We start from the raw sequence: 13,616 nt of genomic DNA, 5'->3' as shown, positions 1-13,616 counted from the left end.
AAAGCCAAGATGTTGCCTTGCAACCAGAGTAGGTAGATAATATGTCTATTGGGCTTTTATGGATTTATTCTGTGCTACTCTGCTTAGTCTCTAAGGTTTGGATCTTCAGTTCCTAACTTTTATTTTAAAAACAGTCCCACGTACAGTGGGAAGTTTGCCAGGCACAATCGTTCTTTTAAAGACCGTTTTACCCTGAACAATGAACCAGTCCATGAGGTGGGTGACCCAAGAGTACAGGATTATATAGTCTGCATATAATTAAAGGAAAAAACGAGGTTTGGGGGCTAATCTAAACCCTCCATGGCAAATGTTTGAAATTCAGCCTACCTACGTCTGTCCTTAATTCACCCGTGTCTGTTCAACAGCTGCAGCTCTCTGTGTTAGGTCTCTGAGAACACAGTGAAGCGAGTTAAGGACAGAATGGAAGCCTTAATTCTCAGTGTTGCCCCCACAATGGATTTAAGGCAGTCGCTTTGAGGCTCACAGGCAAATGATTTAAAATCAGAATGCAAGAATTTTTTAAAAGTTGTAAACTAACAGAAGTCTGAATTTAATTACTCCCCTTCACATACACACCCCTCCAAAAAAATTGGTGAGAACAAGCTTTTGGTTTGGTTTAAGCATGCCACAGCAGTGTCTGTAACCAAATATTGCAGCATTGGGCACAAGAACCAGAAATTGAACGTGACTATTTTCATTGACCATGATTAATTCAATGTAAAAAACCATATATATATCACCCAGCATCAATAGCAAAAAGGAAGTTAGGATTTTAAGAATGTTCAGTTTTAATAATTAAGAAATTTAGAAAAATTTAAAAATCTGGTTTTTGACTTTAGAATGTCCACTTCATGTTTTCCACATCTAAATATACCAACGTATTCTTGTGTGGTGCCACAGATTAAAGGCACCAGCTTTAAAACTGACCCAGTGAAGCTATTATATTTTTTCTTTAAACAAATCCTTACAGTCTGATTTTTTAAGCAGGCCTTTAAAAGAGCTGTGGGTCTAAATGCAACAGCTGCAGAACTGCAATGGGAATAATCACAATACAGATTAGTGGCTCACTTCCTCGGAAAACTTAATGGCTCAATCAGATCAGCTCCAAATCCAAGATCAGAAAGTTGCCATGTAGTCAAAGCCACCCCAATCCTCCTGGTTTCTCCCTTCAATTTTGCTCCAAAATACTCATCATTCATATACGAATTTTAATTGAAACCATAACAAATCAGAGGTAGACCCAGGAATATAACCCAAGAGCGAGCTGCTGCAACTGGTTCTGTATGATCGGACCCCTGGACCCCACTGATGACTAGGCAGTCTTCCAGCCAAACAAATCTAGATTCAGAATCTAGCCCCAGGTGTTCAGACTCCCAGTCACCTGTTCTAATTGCTAGATCACATTGGCGCTTCACTAGGCAATACCTGGCTTAGACATGCTTGGACAGAAGGTACTAAGTAAACATTAGCATATCACTAGAAGAGAGAACAAAGATAGTCTGTAGTAGCAGTGGAGGGAAAAACAGGGGTCATGTCTACACTAGAATGTTCTCTCCCTTCGACTATATTTATATAGTTTAAACTGGTACAACCCATCCCCAGTGTGGATACAGTTATGACCTATTCATGTACAGGAAGCGGAATAATTATACCAGCATAAGGTACCCTTATACTGGCATAAGTGCTGTGACACCCTGGCTCGCCAATATTCACCACTGTCATTAGGATATGTTTTGTACAAAGTATGCCTTGTGAGGTATCATTCTAAAAGTCTTGATCTGCTAGACATTAATATCTCATTGGATTGTATGTGCTATTGTCGTATGTGAAGTTTTGAAGTTTGGCTATGTACATGTTACTGAAACATGTTGTGAGGTTGAAAACACACACAAGCAGCCTTTCAGGTACAACAGGGGGGATAGCTCAGTGGTTTGAGCATTGGCCTGCTAAACCCTGGGTTGTGAGTTCAATTCTTGAGGGGGCCACTTAGGGATCTGGGGCAAAATCAGTACTTGGTCCTGCTAGTGAAGGCAGGGGGCTGGACTCGATGACCTTTCGGGGTCCCTTCCAGTTCTATGAGATAGGTTTAACAGTAAAAAGGCCAAACAATGTTAATGGCTTATTGAGGAAATGCAAACAAGCACAAGGATTACCCCAGGAACTGTGTACAATAGAAACCTCTCAGAGAGAGCACTACACAATGGGAAATGTTTGACCCAGGTCACAGCAAAAGAGCTTTCCAGCAAGTGGGAAGAAGATATAAAAGGGGGACAATGACATCATGATGGTACCTCACTCTCCCCACAACAACACACCTGGAAACCCCTGAGGGGCAAGGACTGAACTGGGGGAAGTGATGGTCCCAGGTTAGAGGGATTTTTAGCCTGTGTATGAAAACCCGGGCAAGCCGAGGCAGCTTGTGCCTTAAGAATCTGCCAGCCGGTTTATCACTCAGGGTGAGAATTTGCTACTTCATATCCTACCTATCTAGTGTGTTAAACTCAGTTTGCGGTTTTGTTTATTTACCAAAGTAATCTGCCTTGATCTGTTTGCTATCACTTAAAATCTCTCTTTGTAGTTAATAAACCGTCTAAAACCAGTGTGTAGAAATCATACTTGGAACAGAAAGCTGTTGCAGATCTTCCTCCACATTGAGGGACGGGGCGAATGTCATGAGTTTACACTGTACAGTTCCCTGTGCAGCGCAAGACGGTATAATTTTGGGTTTACACTCCGGGGGGGGGGGTTGCCTTAGCGACAGGGAGGTGCCTTAGCTGAGCCTTCCCATGCAGAGATGATCTCAGCATGTGTGTGAAGCTGCAGCTGGGTGTGTCCCTACCTGTGTGTAGGCTGGTGAAAGAGCAGGCTTGGAGAGCTTGCCAACTTACCACAGCACCACAGTGTGAAAGGCAGCCCAGGCTGGTGGGTCAGGTGGGCTCAGTGGTACCCCAGTTTCAAGTGGCACCGCAGGGGAAACCCATCACAAGTGCTTCCACATTAAGGCTTTTACCAGTATAACTTTCCAGATTAAAAACAAAAAACAAAAACAAACAAAGCTCCTCGCCCCTTTCTGTCCCATAATAGTAATACTGGTACAACTTTTAAAAGTAAACCAGGCCCTAGGTGTAGGAACCGACTTCTGCTCTCCTTCTGGATCTGCATTAGAGATGTAAACAGAAAGCTCATAAGAAAATGCTGTTTTGCAAAGGGTAATATGGTCACGTGTTTTCTTTGCCATAAAATTTTATTGCGGTTCTTAAAGTAATGAAAACACTTCGCAACAGAGAGAAAAGACAGAGCCAAGGACTGAGGGGGAATTGCAGACAGACAGGCTATAAAAGTCTCCAAAGTTTCCACATTTGAATAAGAGACTACAATATTGTTACTTTCCACTGTTTACTGATCATGTAAATATAAAATAGTGGTAGGAAAAATAATAATGAAGAAAAGTTAATGAACTCCATTCAGACACAAAATGAAATGCCATGGGAACATACCAACCCTTCTACCTCCCAGACCTCCGAGCCAGCCAAGTTGCTGCAAAAAATATTTCAAACTTGATGTGTACTTCGCTACAATTGCCAACCAAGCATCAAATTCACGGAGCTCGTAGTGCTAAGAGTTCCTTTTGTCCAAAGAGTATAATGATTGGTCTAAAAGATAACAAGGACACACAGAATAAAAATGTATTTCCCATGGAAATGGGATTTATTGTCACCCACCTACTCAGAGTTTAACAGGCTTTGAGAAAAATTACCCATTTTAAAGAGCCAGCACTTTATACACAAGGCCTATTGATATTAGCCTGCAAGAGATCCAGCAACCAGATGTTGTGCAACCTTATGTGATGCTAGCATAATTCTGTTACTGGAGAAAGAAGGAAAATAGTCCCCTTGCTGTATTGCTACTGTAGCAGGTTTACAGCTCTGTGTTGAGATTAAGGAGAAGTGCTAGCTTTGGGAAGATGGAAACTAAAATATGAATGGAGGATGAGAAAGGGCACATGAGATGAATACGTGAATCTAGCAGACGATCAGTGAGACAGATTCTTCCATTGTGAGGCTGGTGAAAGTAAGTATTAGACAAGGGAGATTCCTCTACCTCGCATTTTGTTAAAGAAAAAAACTAAACAAGCAAGAAGTGTAGGTCTCTTGAGTTAGGCCAGCTTGTAAACATGGAATGACTGTGAGTTATCTACTTCAGGTAGAGAGATTCTAAACAAAGCTGCCTACAGAACAGTCATGTACAGTCCTACCTAAACCCCATGTGAGTAATGAGATTCTCCTGCCCAAACCGCACCATGAGTTTCAATTGGATAGCTTTATTATTACTTATTTGCACAGTGGTAACAGCCAAAGGTTCCAATCCTGATTGGGGCCCTATTGTACTGGGTGCTGTATGAACACAAAGGAAGACATGGTGTCTGCCCTAAAGGGCTTATTGTCTTATTGATTCTAATCGCATTACTCTTCACTTTCTGTCCTAAATGTACTTCAGCAAGAGTTGTTAAACGTGCAGTGCGTTCCACACCACAGTGGCCTGTGAAGTACCTCAGAAATGCAAGATCCCATGAAACGGATCCTGACATGTCTGGGATTTTGTAGGACAACCCACCAAAATCTGGAAATCCACATTTAACAACTTCCATGCAAACAACATCCCAAAATGTACTTACAGAGATAAATAGTATCCAATATACTCTTATATTAGCAAACCTCCATTTTCATGAGGGAACAAACAAACAGTGTTTATAATCCAGTCAACCTCTGACCCCTATACTCTGCCCTGTTGTGCAGCTCACGTGCAGTGCACCTAGGTAGGTCTGTTAAAGAGCCGGAAAAAGGAGCACCCAGCTCCAATCAGGAAGGCTTTGCTGCATGGACTGAGATATAAAACACCCCTCATCTGTTGGCAGAAATGTTGCTTGTTGACACAAGTATGCACTAATGTGGAGAGAAAAATGAAGAGGCACAGAGACGAGGAAGAAGGGAGGTTATCAAGTAAGATTGCAAAAGAGAGACAGAGTAGAGAGGTGATAAGGGAGGAAGATATAGGATGGTTGCTACATGAACAGGGCTAAATTCTACTCTTGGTTACACTCGTGTGTCATTAGAGTTAATGTGGATTTTACACCTATGTAACCGGGAGCCAAATCTGACTCATACTCTGGAAAAGACCTGAGAGTAAGATTTGTGTGGAGTAAAAGAGTTCCAAAGATGTGCAGCGGTATTATTATTACTATAATAAACAGAAAATAAAAAACAAAGCTTTCACTTGGCCCGAGGTAATTCCTGGGAAATTGGAGGAGAGGGTTTGTTTGTGTTTTTTCCTTCTTCTTCTAAAGGTGATAAAGTTCAGCAAAGCAGGAAGGGGGAGGGAAGTATATTTTGCAACAAAGCCTTGAACAATGTTCCTCTAGAGCTGTAGGCACTGAGTTGGAAGGGGAATAAAATCCTCTGAAGAAGCAAGAAATTCTGCAAAGACAGCAGTGTCTCCCAAAGGAAAGGTCAGGCAGGAATTTAAAAGTGTGGGGGGGAGGCAGGGAAGTGAATTTGCCAGGACAAGCTATAAATATGTTATTTATCCACATTGAACAAAAAAAGTGCTTGCATAGCTCCCTGAAAGAAGTTTCTTTTCATAAAACCCAGATTTCAAAATTCTCATCCACTTTTATCTAGTTCTATGGAAACGTTTTTTATAAGGGTAAATTTGCTCGCTAATCAAATCTGAGATAAAGCATTTCCCTATCTTTGAGAAAGTTGTAAGTTCACAGGGTAACTATACAAGGAAACAACGAAAAATAAGCAGAATGCTTCCTTTGTCTTCCCAAAGAGAAATCTTTTATTTTTTTTAAAGCTGATTTTTAAAAAAATTTCAATTGATAGAGAGTTTATTTTAGTGTCAGCTGATAGCGCTGGAGACAAAAGTCCTCTGATAATTCAGTAAATTAGCACCAGTGCCGCTTATCCCTCGACTGCCCAGCCAACATACCTCAACCCAGTCCTGGAAAAGCCATCTCGGGGGCGACACAATATTCCCTGCCCCATTTAATCCTTGGCTTCTCTGCAAAGACTGCCAATAAAAGGGCTGATTACTAATAGTATTACAGTAGTGCCCACTATGTGCTAGGCACTTTCCATGCACACAGGAAGATGCAGTCCTGGCCAGGATGAGCTTACAATCTGAGCGCACCAGCAACCTATGAAAGGGGGCAGGTGGGCAAGAGAGTTAAAACATACAGCCCGAGCATTTTTTAAAATCAGTAGCAACTCTCCCCAAGTGCGCCTACCTATTATTAGTTGGTCAATTTCTTATAGTCATCACACTAGAAGTGGGTCTTGGGGAGGGATATGAAGGATGACACGGGAGTGGCCTTATAGACTAGTCCAGGGAGGATGTTCCATACACGAGGGGTCATGTAGACAAAGGTGCACAGACTGTTCTGGGAGGATAATGACAATGATGGGGGTGTTTTTGCCGATGCAGACTACTAGGAAACGGACGGGAACCCATGAACCAGTTACATAAAGACACACAAGCGTCATTGCATAGCAATTCTCAATCACTGCGGATCTTGGCTGGTTTCAACCTAGAAGTGACAGGCCACATATCCAGCATCAATTAACAGAGCTGTCCCCCTCCCCACCCACACACACGTTATACCCCTGCCAAAAAAAGCCATCTGATTTTAGACTCTCCAGGAAGCAGGCAAACTGTACACAGGACCAGGAACGAAAAGCTGGGCACCTGGCTGAACAATAACTCTCTGTACTGCCATTGGGATTGGATGCCTGGCTCCTTGCTCCCTGCGCATGGCTCGAGTGTACTGCAGAAGCTACCTGCAGCTACACGTCTCTTCCAGTAGGCAGCGCTCCCTCAACGTTGTGAACAACGTGGCTGAGCTACGTGCCCTGGAAAAGCTCCGGTCCCATCTTCTCACCCTCTGGTTTGCTTTCAGCCATCAATAGAGGGCACAATCTGATCAGTTACAATTGTCCGTCTATGTTCGTGAAGACCTGCAGGAGCCAGCATTGTAAGGGATATCCCATTTCTGTCCCGCCTACCTCATGGGTGCTGAATACAGACTGGTGGACGATTGTCAATAGACAGCTGGGGCAGTTTAGGTCTCAGCACAAAGCCTGCAGTTCACATTTACCACTGCTATGTGCAGTGTGTGACCGACAGCCAACAAAGATAAGGGCTTTGATTAGTTCTTGATGAATGAACATGATCCTGTTGGAAACACTGTGTCCTAGCTGCTAGAGGAGTGGTGTGCTCAGGTCACCATTGGGACAGATATTGCAACCCATGCACTATCTCTGGGGATCATATTGTATTACGTTTAGGAATGGTTTATGTATCACTGTGGGCCAGGGATTGTATAGGAGGGGCGGGGGGGGACCACAGCCTCTGCCAAGAACTAAACAGAGTGGAAGGCAATTAAGGCAAATCACTCGGGTTGTAAACACCCCCAGAGAGGTACCGCTCCCTGAAGGCTTGCCTATGCAGGTTCAAACTGGATTTTCCAGAGACCAACAGACAACCTAAGGGCTTTTGGCATAAAAAGGCTGACTTTAAACTGACTCAGGGCCTTCTTTCTGACTCAGCAAACGGACAGGACCATCTGTCCAACGGGGGTGGGGGCACCAACCCTGGCGGAAGGGTTTAAAAGACTTTAGCCTACTAGGACTCTATAAGATTGATGGGTGACACCTGGTGAGCTTTTAGCATGCGTGCAGGAACATTGATTGTTTTTTGTATGTCTTCTCTGTAACGCTTTTACCTTACAAATAAATGTATTTTGCTTTGTGGAGGCTGGTTGGTAAGTGATGTACACTGCTGTAAGCCCTGGAGAAAGGGTACCCACAGGTGCTGGACCCTGATGGGGAGATCACAGTGAGATGTAAAGGGACTGCAAGCCTAAACTCCCGGTCTGGAGGGAGAGAGAGATGTCTCTGCCCAAGTGAGGTGACGACTGGGAGCCTGAAACCTTAAGTGGATGTCCTTGCACAAGGCAAGAAGGGGTTCAAAGGTGCGGTTAACCTGAAACTGAGAGAGTTATATAGCCCGTTTAAGGGAATTTCTGTTCTCTCATGAGCTAAACCTGTATCTGGGCGATAGCAGACTCCACACAAACTCTGGGGTGGTTTTAAATATTTGAATATATATTTTTAAAAGTCTTGGTGACAGAAAGTTGGCATTTGGTGCAACAATGATCTACAGCAGGTCCCTGCCCAGACAGGAGTGCCCATTTTGCATACGAGTTGTAAATTAACCGGGATTTTCTATTCATCTTATTCTAATAAAGTCTCTTCTTATCACTTGCATTGAGCAGTGGGTCAATTATCCACATGATCACTAGGGTCCCTCTCACACTGTCTAATATGTCAGGGCTTATAGAAATATTAGGCACCTTTAGATGTACCAATCTTTTATCATGGAGACTCTCTCCTGGGCTCTCTGATTTCATTCAGAATTACAGTCTTCCCTTTTCATTAAAAGACAACTTTGTGCATTTAGTGATCAGGTTACCCAATAACATCAGGCTAAAGAGATCAAGATAAGAAGATGGACACCCTGTTATTTAATAAATGTTATTTGGGCCCTTAGATTTTGATCAAATTAAACAGGGAACCAAATTAACCAATGGCTGAATTAAGTGGAAGATACCTTGCATGGTGGAATACTTTGTGTACCATTAACATAAATTCCAGCAATCCCATTATAGATGTAAAATATGGCAGCTTATCCATAGACAAACCCATACACACCCCATCACATGCTCACCCGCCTTTATAAAGGGACTGCTGGAAACGTCACTCAAGCACACAGGAAGAGAACAGACTCTTGCAATGCATTTATGATAGCTTCTGAATACAACTTTGTACAATTTTTTCTGGGGACAGATTCTCTAGAATAATTAATATTTCTGGACCCATCTGAAGGTCACTTTGGTCTACTATGATTTTTAAAAACACAAATAGATATATTCTGGAGGTGAGAGGATATAAGCACATTCTGAAAGCTGTGTAGCCAATTGCTACAATACCCTGAGAGGCAGAGGGGAAGGGGAATTAGACTGGATTATGATATTGCTATTACTATTAATTTATTTTTATTACTGTACTGCCTAGATACATCCTGAAATTTGCAAGACAGCCTTGCAGCCTATAAGCCTGACCCTCAGGACAATGAAAAAAATCCTGAATTTATTTTTAGCATCACAAAAAGGCTAAATTGAGTCATCAGGATGTGTTGTGTTGAGACACTATGGTGACTGTGATTTCATGATGTAACGACAGGACAAAAATTTCCTTCCACAACTGGTAGAGACTCAATCCCTGATCTTTCCCCAGGTGAGAGCATAAGCAGCTCCACTATCAATTATTTGGCAAGAAAACTAATTCAGTCATATTGAGAAGGATGGAAAGGAGGAAATAACCTATCCTTACCATTTATAAACCCGGATGTGAAGGGATCACTGCTTAGTATGTGTACTAGTTTGGAGTTGATGTGTTTGTTTTTAAAGATAGTGGAAGGAATTCAGTTAAAGTTGCAACATAGTATGGAACTTGTCTCAAAAAAGAGCTTTAGGTGCTTTACTGTTTACATCTAGTGACATTAAAAAAAAAAAAAAAACCCACCAAGGTCGCACAAGAAATAAATGGCAGGGCTAGGAGAACCCAGGAGTCCGAACTCCCAGTCCTCCACTCTAGCCACCAGCCTTGCACTCTCTCCCTCAGCAAAAATAGGAGACATACTCACCCTTCCCAAGCTGCACAAAACCAAGGATGATGATCAAAGCAAGAGCCAGCAGTTTCGCCGCTGCAAACGCATCCTGGACGCGGGTGGCGGCTTTCACGCTGTAACAATTCACCGCTGTGAGAAACACTAAAGACAGAGATAAGGAGAGACAAATCAGTTTCCACTGCAATGAGTCTTTAGAACACAAAACATACCCTGGGACCTCTCACCGGCCTTTGCTTTCTGTTAAAATTTAGTAAACACAAATTGCTTAAAGAAAGAAAGAAAGAAAGAAAGGAAGAAAGAAAGAAAAAGAACAGAGCTCACAATTGCATCCATCTTAGGACTCTTTTGCTTTCTAAAGACTTGGTAGAAAATCTCTATATTATTATTAGAGTATATTATATTCAGTAGTAACCCTATGTTATTTAATGTAGTATAATCCCTCCATATTATCCACAAAGTCAGAGATCTCTAGCCCCTGAGAATACTTATCGGACACTGGGTCTACATACTCCCTGGGGTATATTATTCCATATAGTCAAAGGTTTCCCATATTTTAGCTAACACGGGTTAGGGACTAAAAATAAATATTTAAGATATAATTGTCTTGGGACGAATCCCTCCCCCTCCCTATTTCTTGTCTTCAAGAAGGCGGTCTCTACAGATTACAACTCTCTGGAGCAGGGACATGCATCCGAAGAAGTGGGTTGTAGCCCACGAAAGCTTATGCTCTAATAAATTTGTTAGTCTCTAAGGTGCCACAAGTACTCCTGTTATTTTTGCGGATACAGACTAACACGGCTGCTACTCTGAAACCTTACATGGGTATAGTGACACATCATAAAAATTGTACTAACAGTAAAGTACATGGCTTCAATACCTCCTAAACCAACCCTATTACTTCTATGGTCAAGCCAGCTTACATATAATCACCATGGAAATACAGACTCCAGGAGCTATTTCTAGCGTTGATATACTACCTGCATTACAACAGCACCCAATTGAAATTGAGGACACACTGTGCTAGACACTGTGTGAAGCCACCAGAAGAGAAAGTCCTTGTCCTGAGGTGTTTAAAGTCTCAGTAAACAGGACAAATACAGAGTGGGAGGGAAAGGAAAAGCAACTTGTGCAAAGTGACACTGCAGGTCAGAGGCAGAGCTGGGACTAGAAATCAGGTCTCCTGACTTCCAGACCAGCACGCTGTCCACTAGATCACACTGCCTCCATATAAAAGCACAAGGCATTTTGCCACCTTTAATGTGAAAGCTGCTCACTAACAAAACCTTTTATTTCCTTTTAAGATAGTAAGTGATCAGAAGAGTACACAGTTTTCACCCTGTGGTCACTCTCCTTGTCCAGCTCCCCTCCCCTGCTGGGGAGATGGGCAAGTAGCGCCAGGTGAAACCAGGGTTAATGGTATGCCGTATAGTGGGCAGCAGCCCACAGCCTGTTCTATAGAACTCTCCTCTGTTTGAACCCAAATCTAAGCACATCACCTCTCTCCAATGCACAGACACCCTATGCTTGCCCCAGAGCTTGGATCCAGTACAGCACCCAGATCCCTGCTGCTGGCTGCAGGCCTGGATCCAGGCAGTCACTGAGTTGTCTATGGGGTGTCTGATCTTGTTGATGTTTTTCTTGAGCCATGATTTTGCACACGGGTTAGTTCTGATCTTCTCGCATGTGGGCTGCGATGTATATTTTTAGTCTTCAGAAGCCAGATGAGTTTTCTAAAAGACAACAGAGGAGAAAGGCAGCCAAGTGGGGTGGTATATGTTCCAGGATGGGTCAGACTAGACCCCAGGCTACTGTACATTCCAATGCATGGCTGTCACCGGTTTACTTTTTGCAACAGGCATCTGCCTACAAATCACAAAACAACCCCCATCCCCTATCAAACTACTGTCAGCACAACCCGGACTCAACAGGATCCTCGGCCAAATGCAGCAACACTTCCCCAAGATATGTAGCATACAGGTCATTTATTCACGTAACAGGTACACCTTTCGTGCTGTGGGCAGGACTGGTGTGATTTTGAAGGCAGGGGGCAGAAGAGAGTTAGAATGGGCTACAGATTCACAGACACCAGCTTCCCCGGCAGTCTGATCAGAAAGAAAAAGAGAGACAACAAACAGGAGTGGCTGTCGGCACCATGTGACAGTCCTGGCCCGGACTGAACTCACTGGTTTCCCCTGTGGAAAGGAGGGGAGGGGCAGCGTGGTATCAAGCATGCCCAGCTGATTGGGCTGGAAGGAGTTAACGTGTCTGTGCACAGATAGGGTGGACAGCGCAGAGCCCTGCAGTCACACCACCAAGGAGAATTATTATATTCTGCTATCGGCAGGCAGGGATGAGACGGTCACATTTGTATCTCTTTCCACTTTGTTCCGATGGAATCAAGGCAACACAGCCGACCACACACAAAGCGTTCCCCAAGCGGCTGGGAGGGCTAAGGGCATCCTACCCCTCCAACTCGACATCTTCCCAATCAGCTCTTCTCCTTCCACCCACCCACCGATGGGGTGCAGCAACGGGTTCCGTTTCAGAGGCGGGGAGAGTTGATTTGCAGATGGGAAACCCCCAGCCAGGTGGTACTTTCCGCAGAGCTTTTAAAGAAAGATGTGATTATTCTCTTAAGTAAGTATTCTGCCCACTTCCCCCCAAGCTAGTCAGTGACCCCTCTCAGCTCCCTGCACTCAGCCCGGCCAGAGAAGTCCACAGGAGCTGGAGTCCAAGAGCACTGAGTGGCAAGGTCCTATCCAGCACTACCAGCAGCTGAACTGCTTTGTCACTGTATCACAGTAGTGCCTAGGCACCCCAAGAAGGGAGCTGGGCCCCAATATGCGAATATCAACATTGCAGATATTAAGAAAAGATGATCCCTTCTCCAAACAGCTGCTTTGTGCAGTGCTGCGAAGAGCCTTACTGAGCCTTCTATCCATAATAGGTCAGAGTTTACAGTCCAGGTAGAGCAGACAGAGCCTGGGTGTGATGCTGGCATGCGTTGGAGGGGGTTTTCCATTTTCAAATATCGGTGGAGGATTCATTTCCTTTTCTTTTTTGGTGGGGGAGGGTGGGGGGTGGGGAATAGGGGCTGAGATCCTGAATAGTATAGTCACCCATGGACTTCCAGCCTGAACACTGAAGTGATTAAAAAGCTGGTTTTTCTCCTCTGGTCATTTGAAACAGCCACCCCAGGGAGAGCTGAGCAGAAAGTTTAGGAAACGTGTGGAAACTGCTGAGATTGCACAAATTGCTGGACACATTTGTGCAGGCAGTAACAGACTGTGAAATGGGGCATGCCATCCAGAATCTGAATGCTGAAAACCTGAACCTCAGGATTGATGTACCCCAAACTCGCAGAATCACACCAGTGAAACCTCCAAACTGTAGTTAATATTCCATATGCCAGCTAGCAGTAATTTCCCTCCACCTATGGACTTACAGCCAAAGGCCTCCAACAGTTAAGTAAGCCTCACAGCCGCCCTATAAGGCAATAAAAGAGAGGAAAAGCTGATAATCTAAGTGGGGTGGAGGAGGAAGGGGAAAACACACACACACACACTTAATATTTTTGCTTTTAAATGTTCTAATTTGTTAGTTCCTGACTTGCATTTGATGGGGTCTAAACATCTGATAAAGCTGTTGCCTTACGCTTCCTGCGAACATCATGTTCAGAAGATATACCCAGTGGAAGGCAAGTTCAGGGAGTTACATGACTACCATGCTTCCAGAGCTGAGAATATCGCCTGTGGTGCTGGGTGAACGTAGGTGTGCTTGCCTAGGCCCGTCCAGTACCGGACTAAGGTTTCCTGTACATCTGAGGGTGCAGGGACACACTATGCATGTGTGGATTTGATATAAAT

At 43.7% G+C, this 13,616-nt stretch overlaps 1 protein-coding gene across 1 annotated transcript in view; it reads right to left on the bottom strand.

Moving 5' to 3' along the window:
- Positions 1-13,616, bottom strand: part of SLC7A5 (solute carrier family 7 member 5) — a 55,788-nt gene that overhangs the window by 21,938 nt on the left and 20,234 nt on the right. Inside the window, exon 2 of the mRNA XM_065416376.1 lies at positions 9,766-9,891. Coding sequence (XP_065272448.1) covers positions 9,766-9,891 — 126 coding nt within the window. The remainder of the gene's footprint in view (positions 1-9,765; positions 9,892-13,616) is intronic.

Source organism: Emys orbicularis, chromosome 14 (assembly GCF_028017835.1).
Source record: "Emys orbicularis isolate rEmyOrb1 chromosome 14, rEmyOrb1.hap1, whole genome shotgun sequence".
NCBI classification, from domain to species: domain Eukaryota; kingdom Metazoa; phylum Chordata; order Testudines; family Emydidae; genus Emys; species Emys orbicularis.
This window is presented reverse-complemented; position numbering and strand designations above follow the sequence as displayed.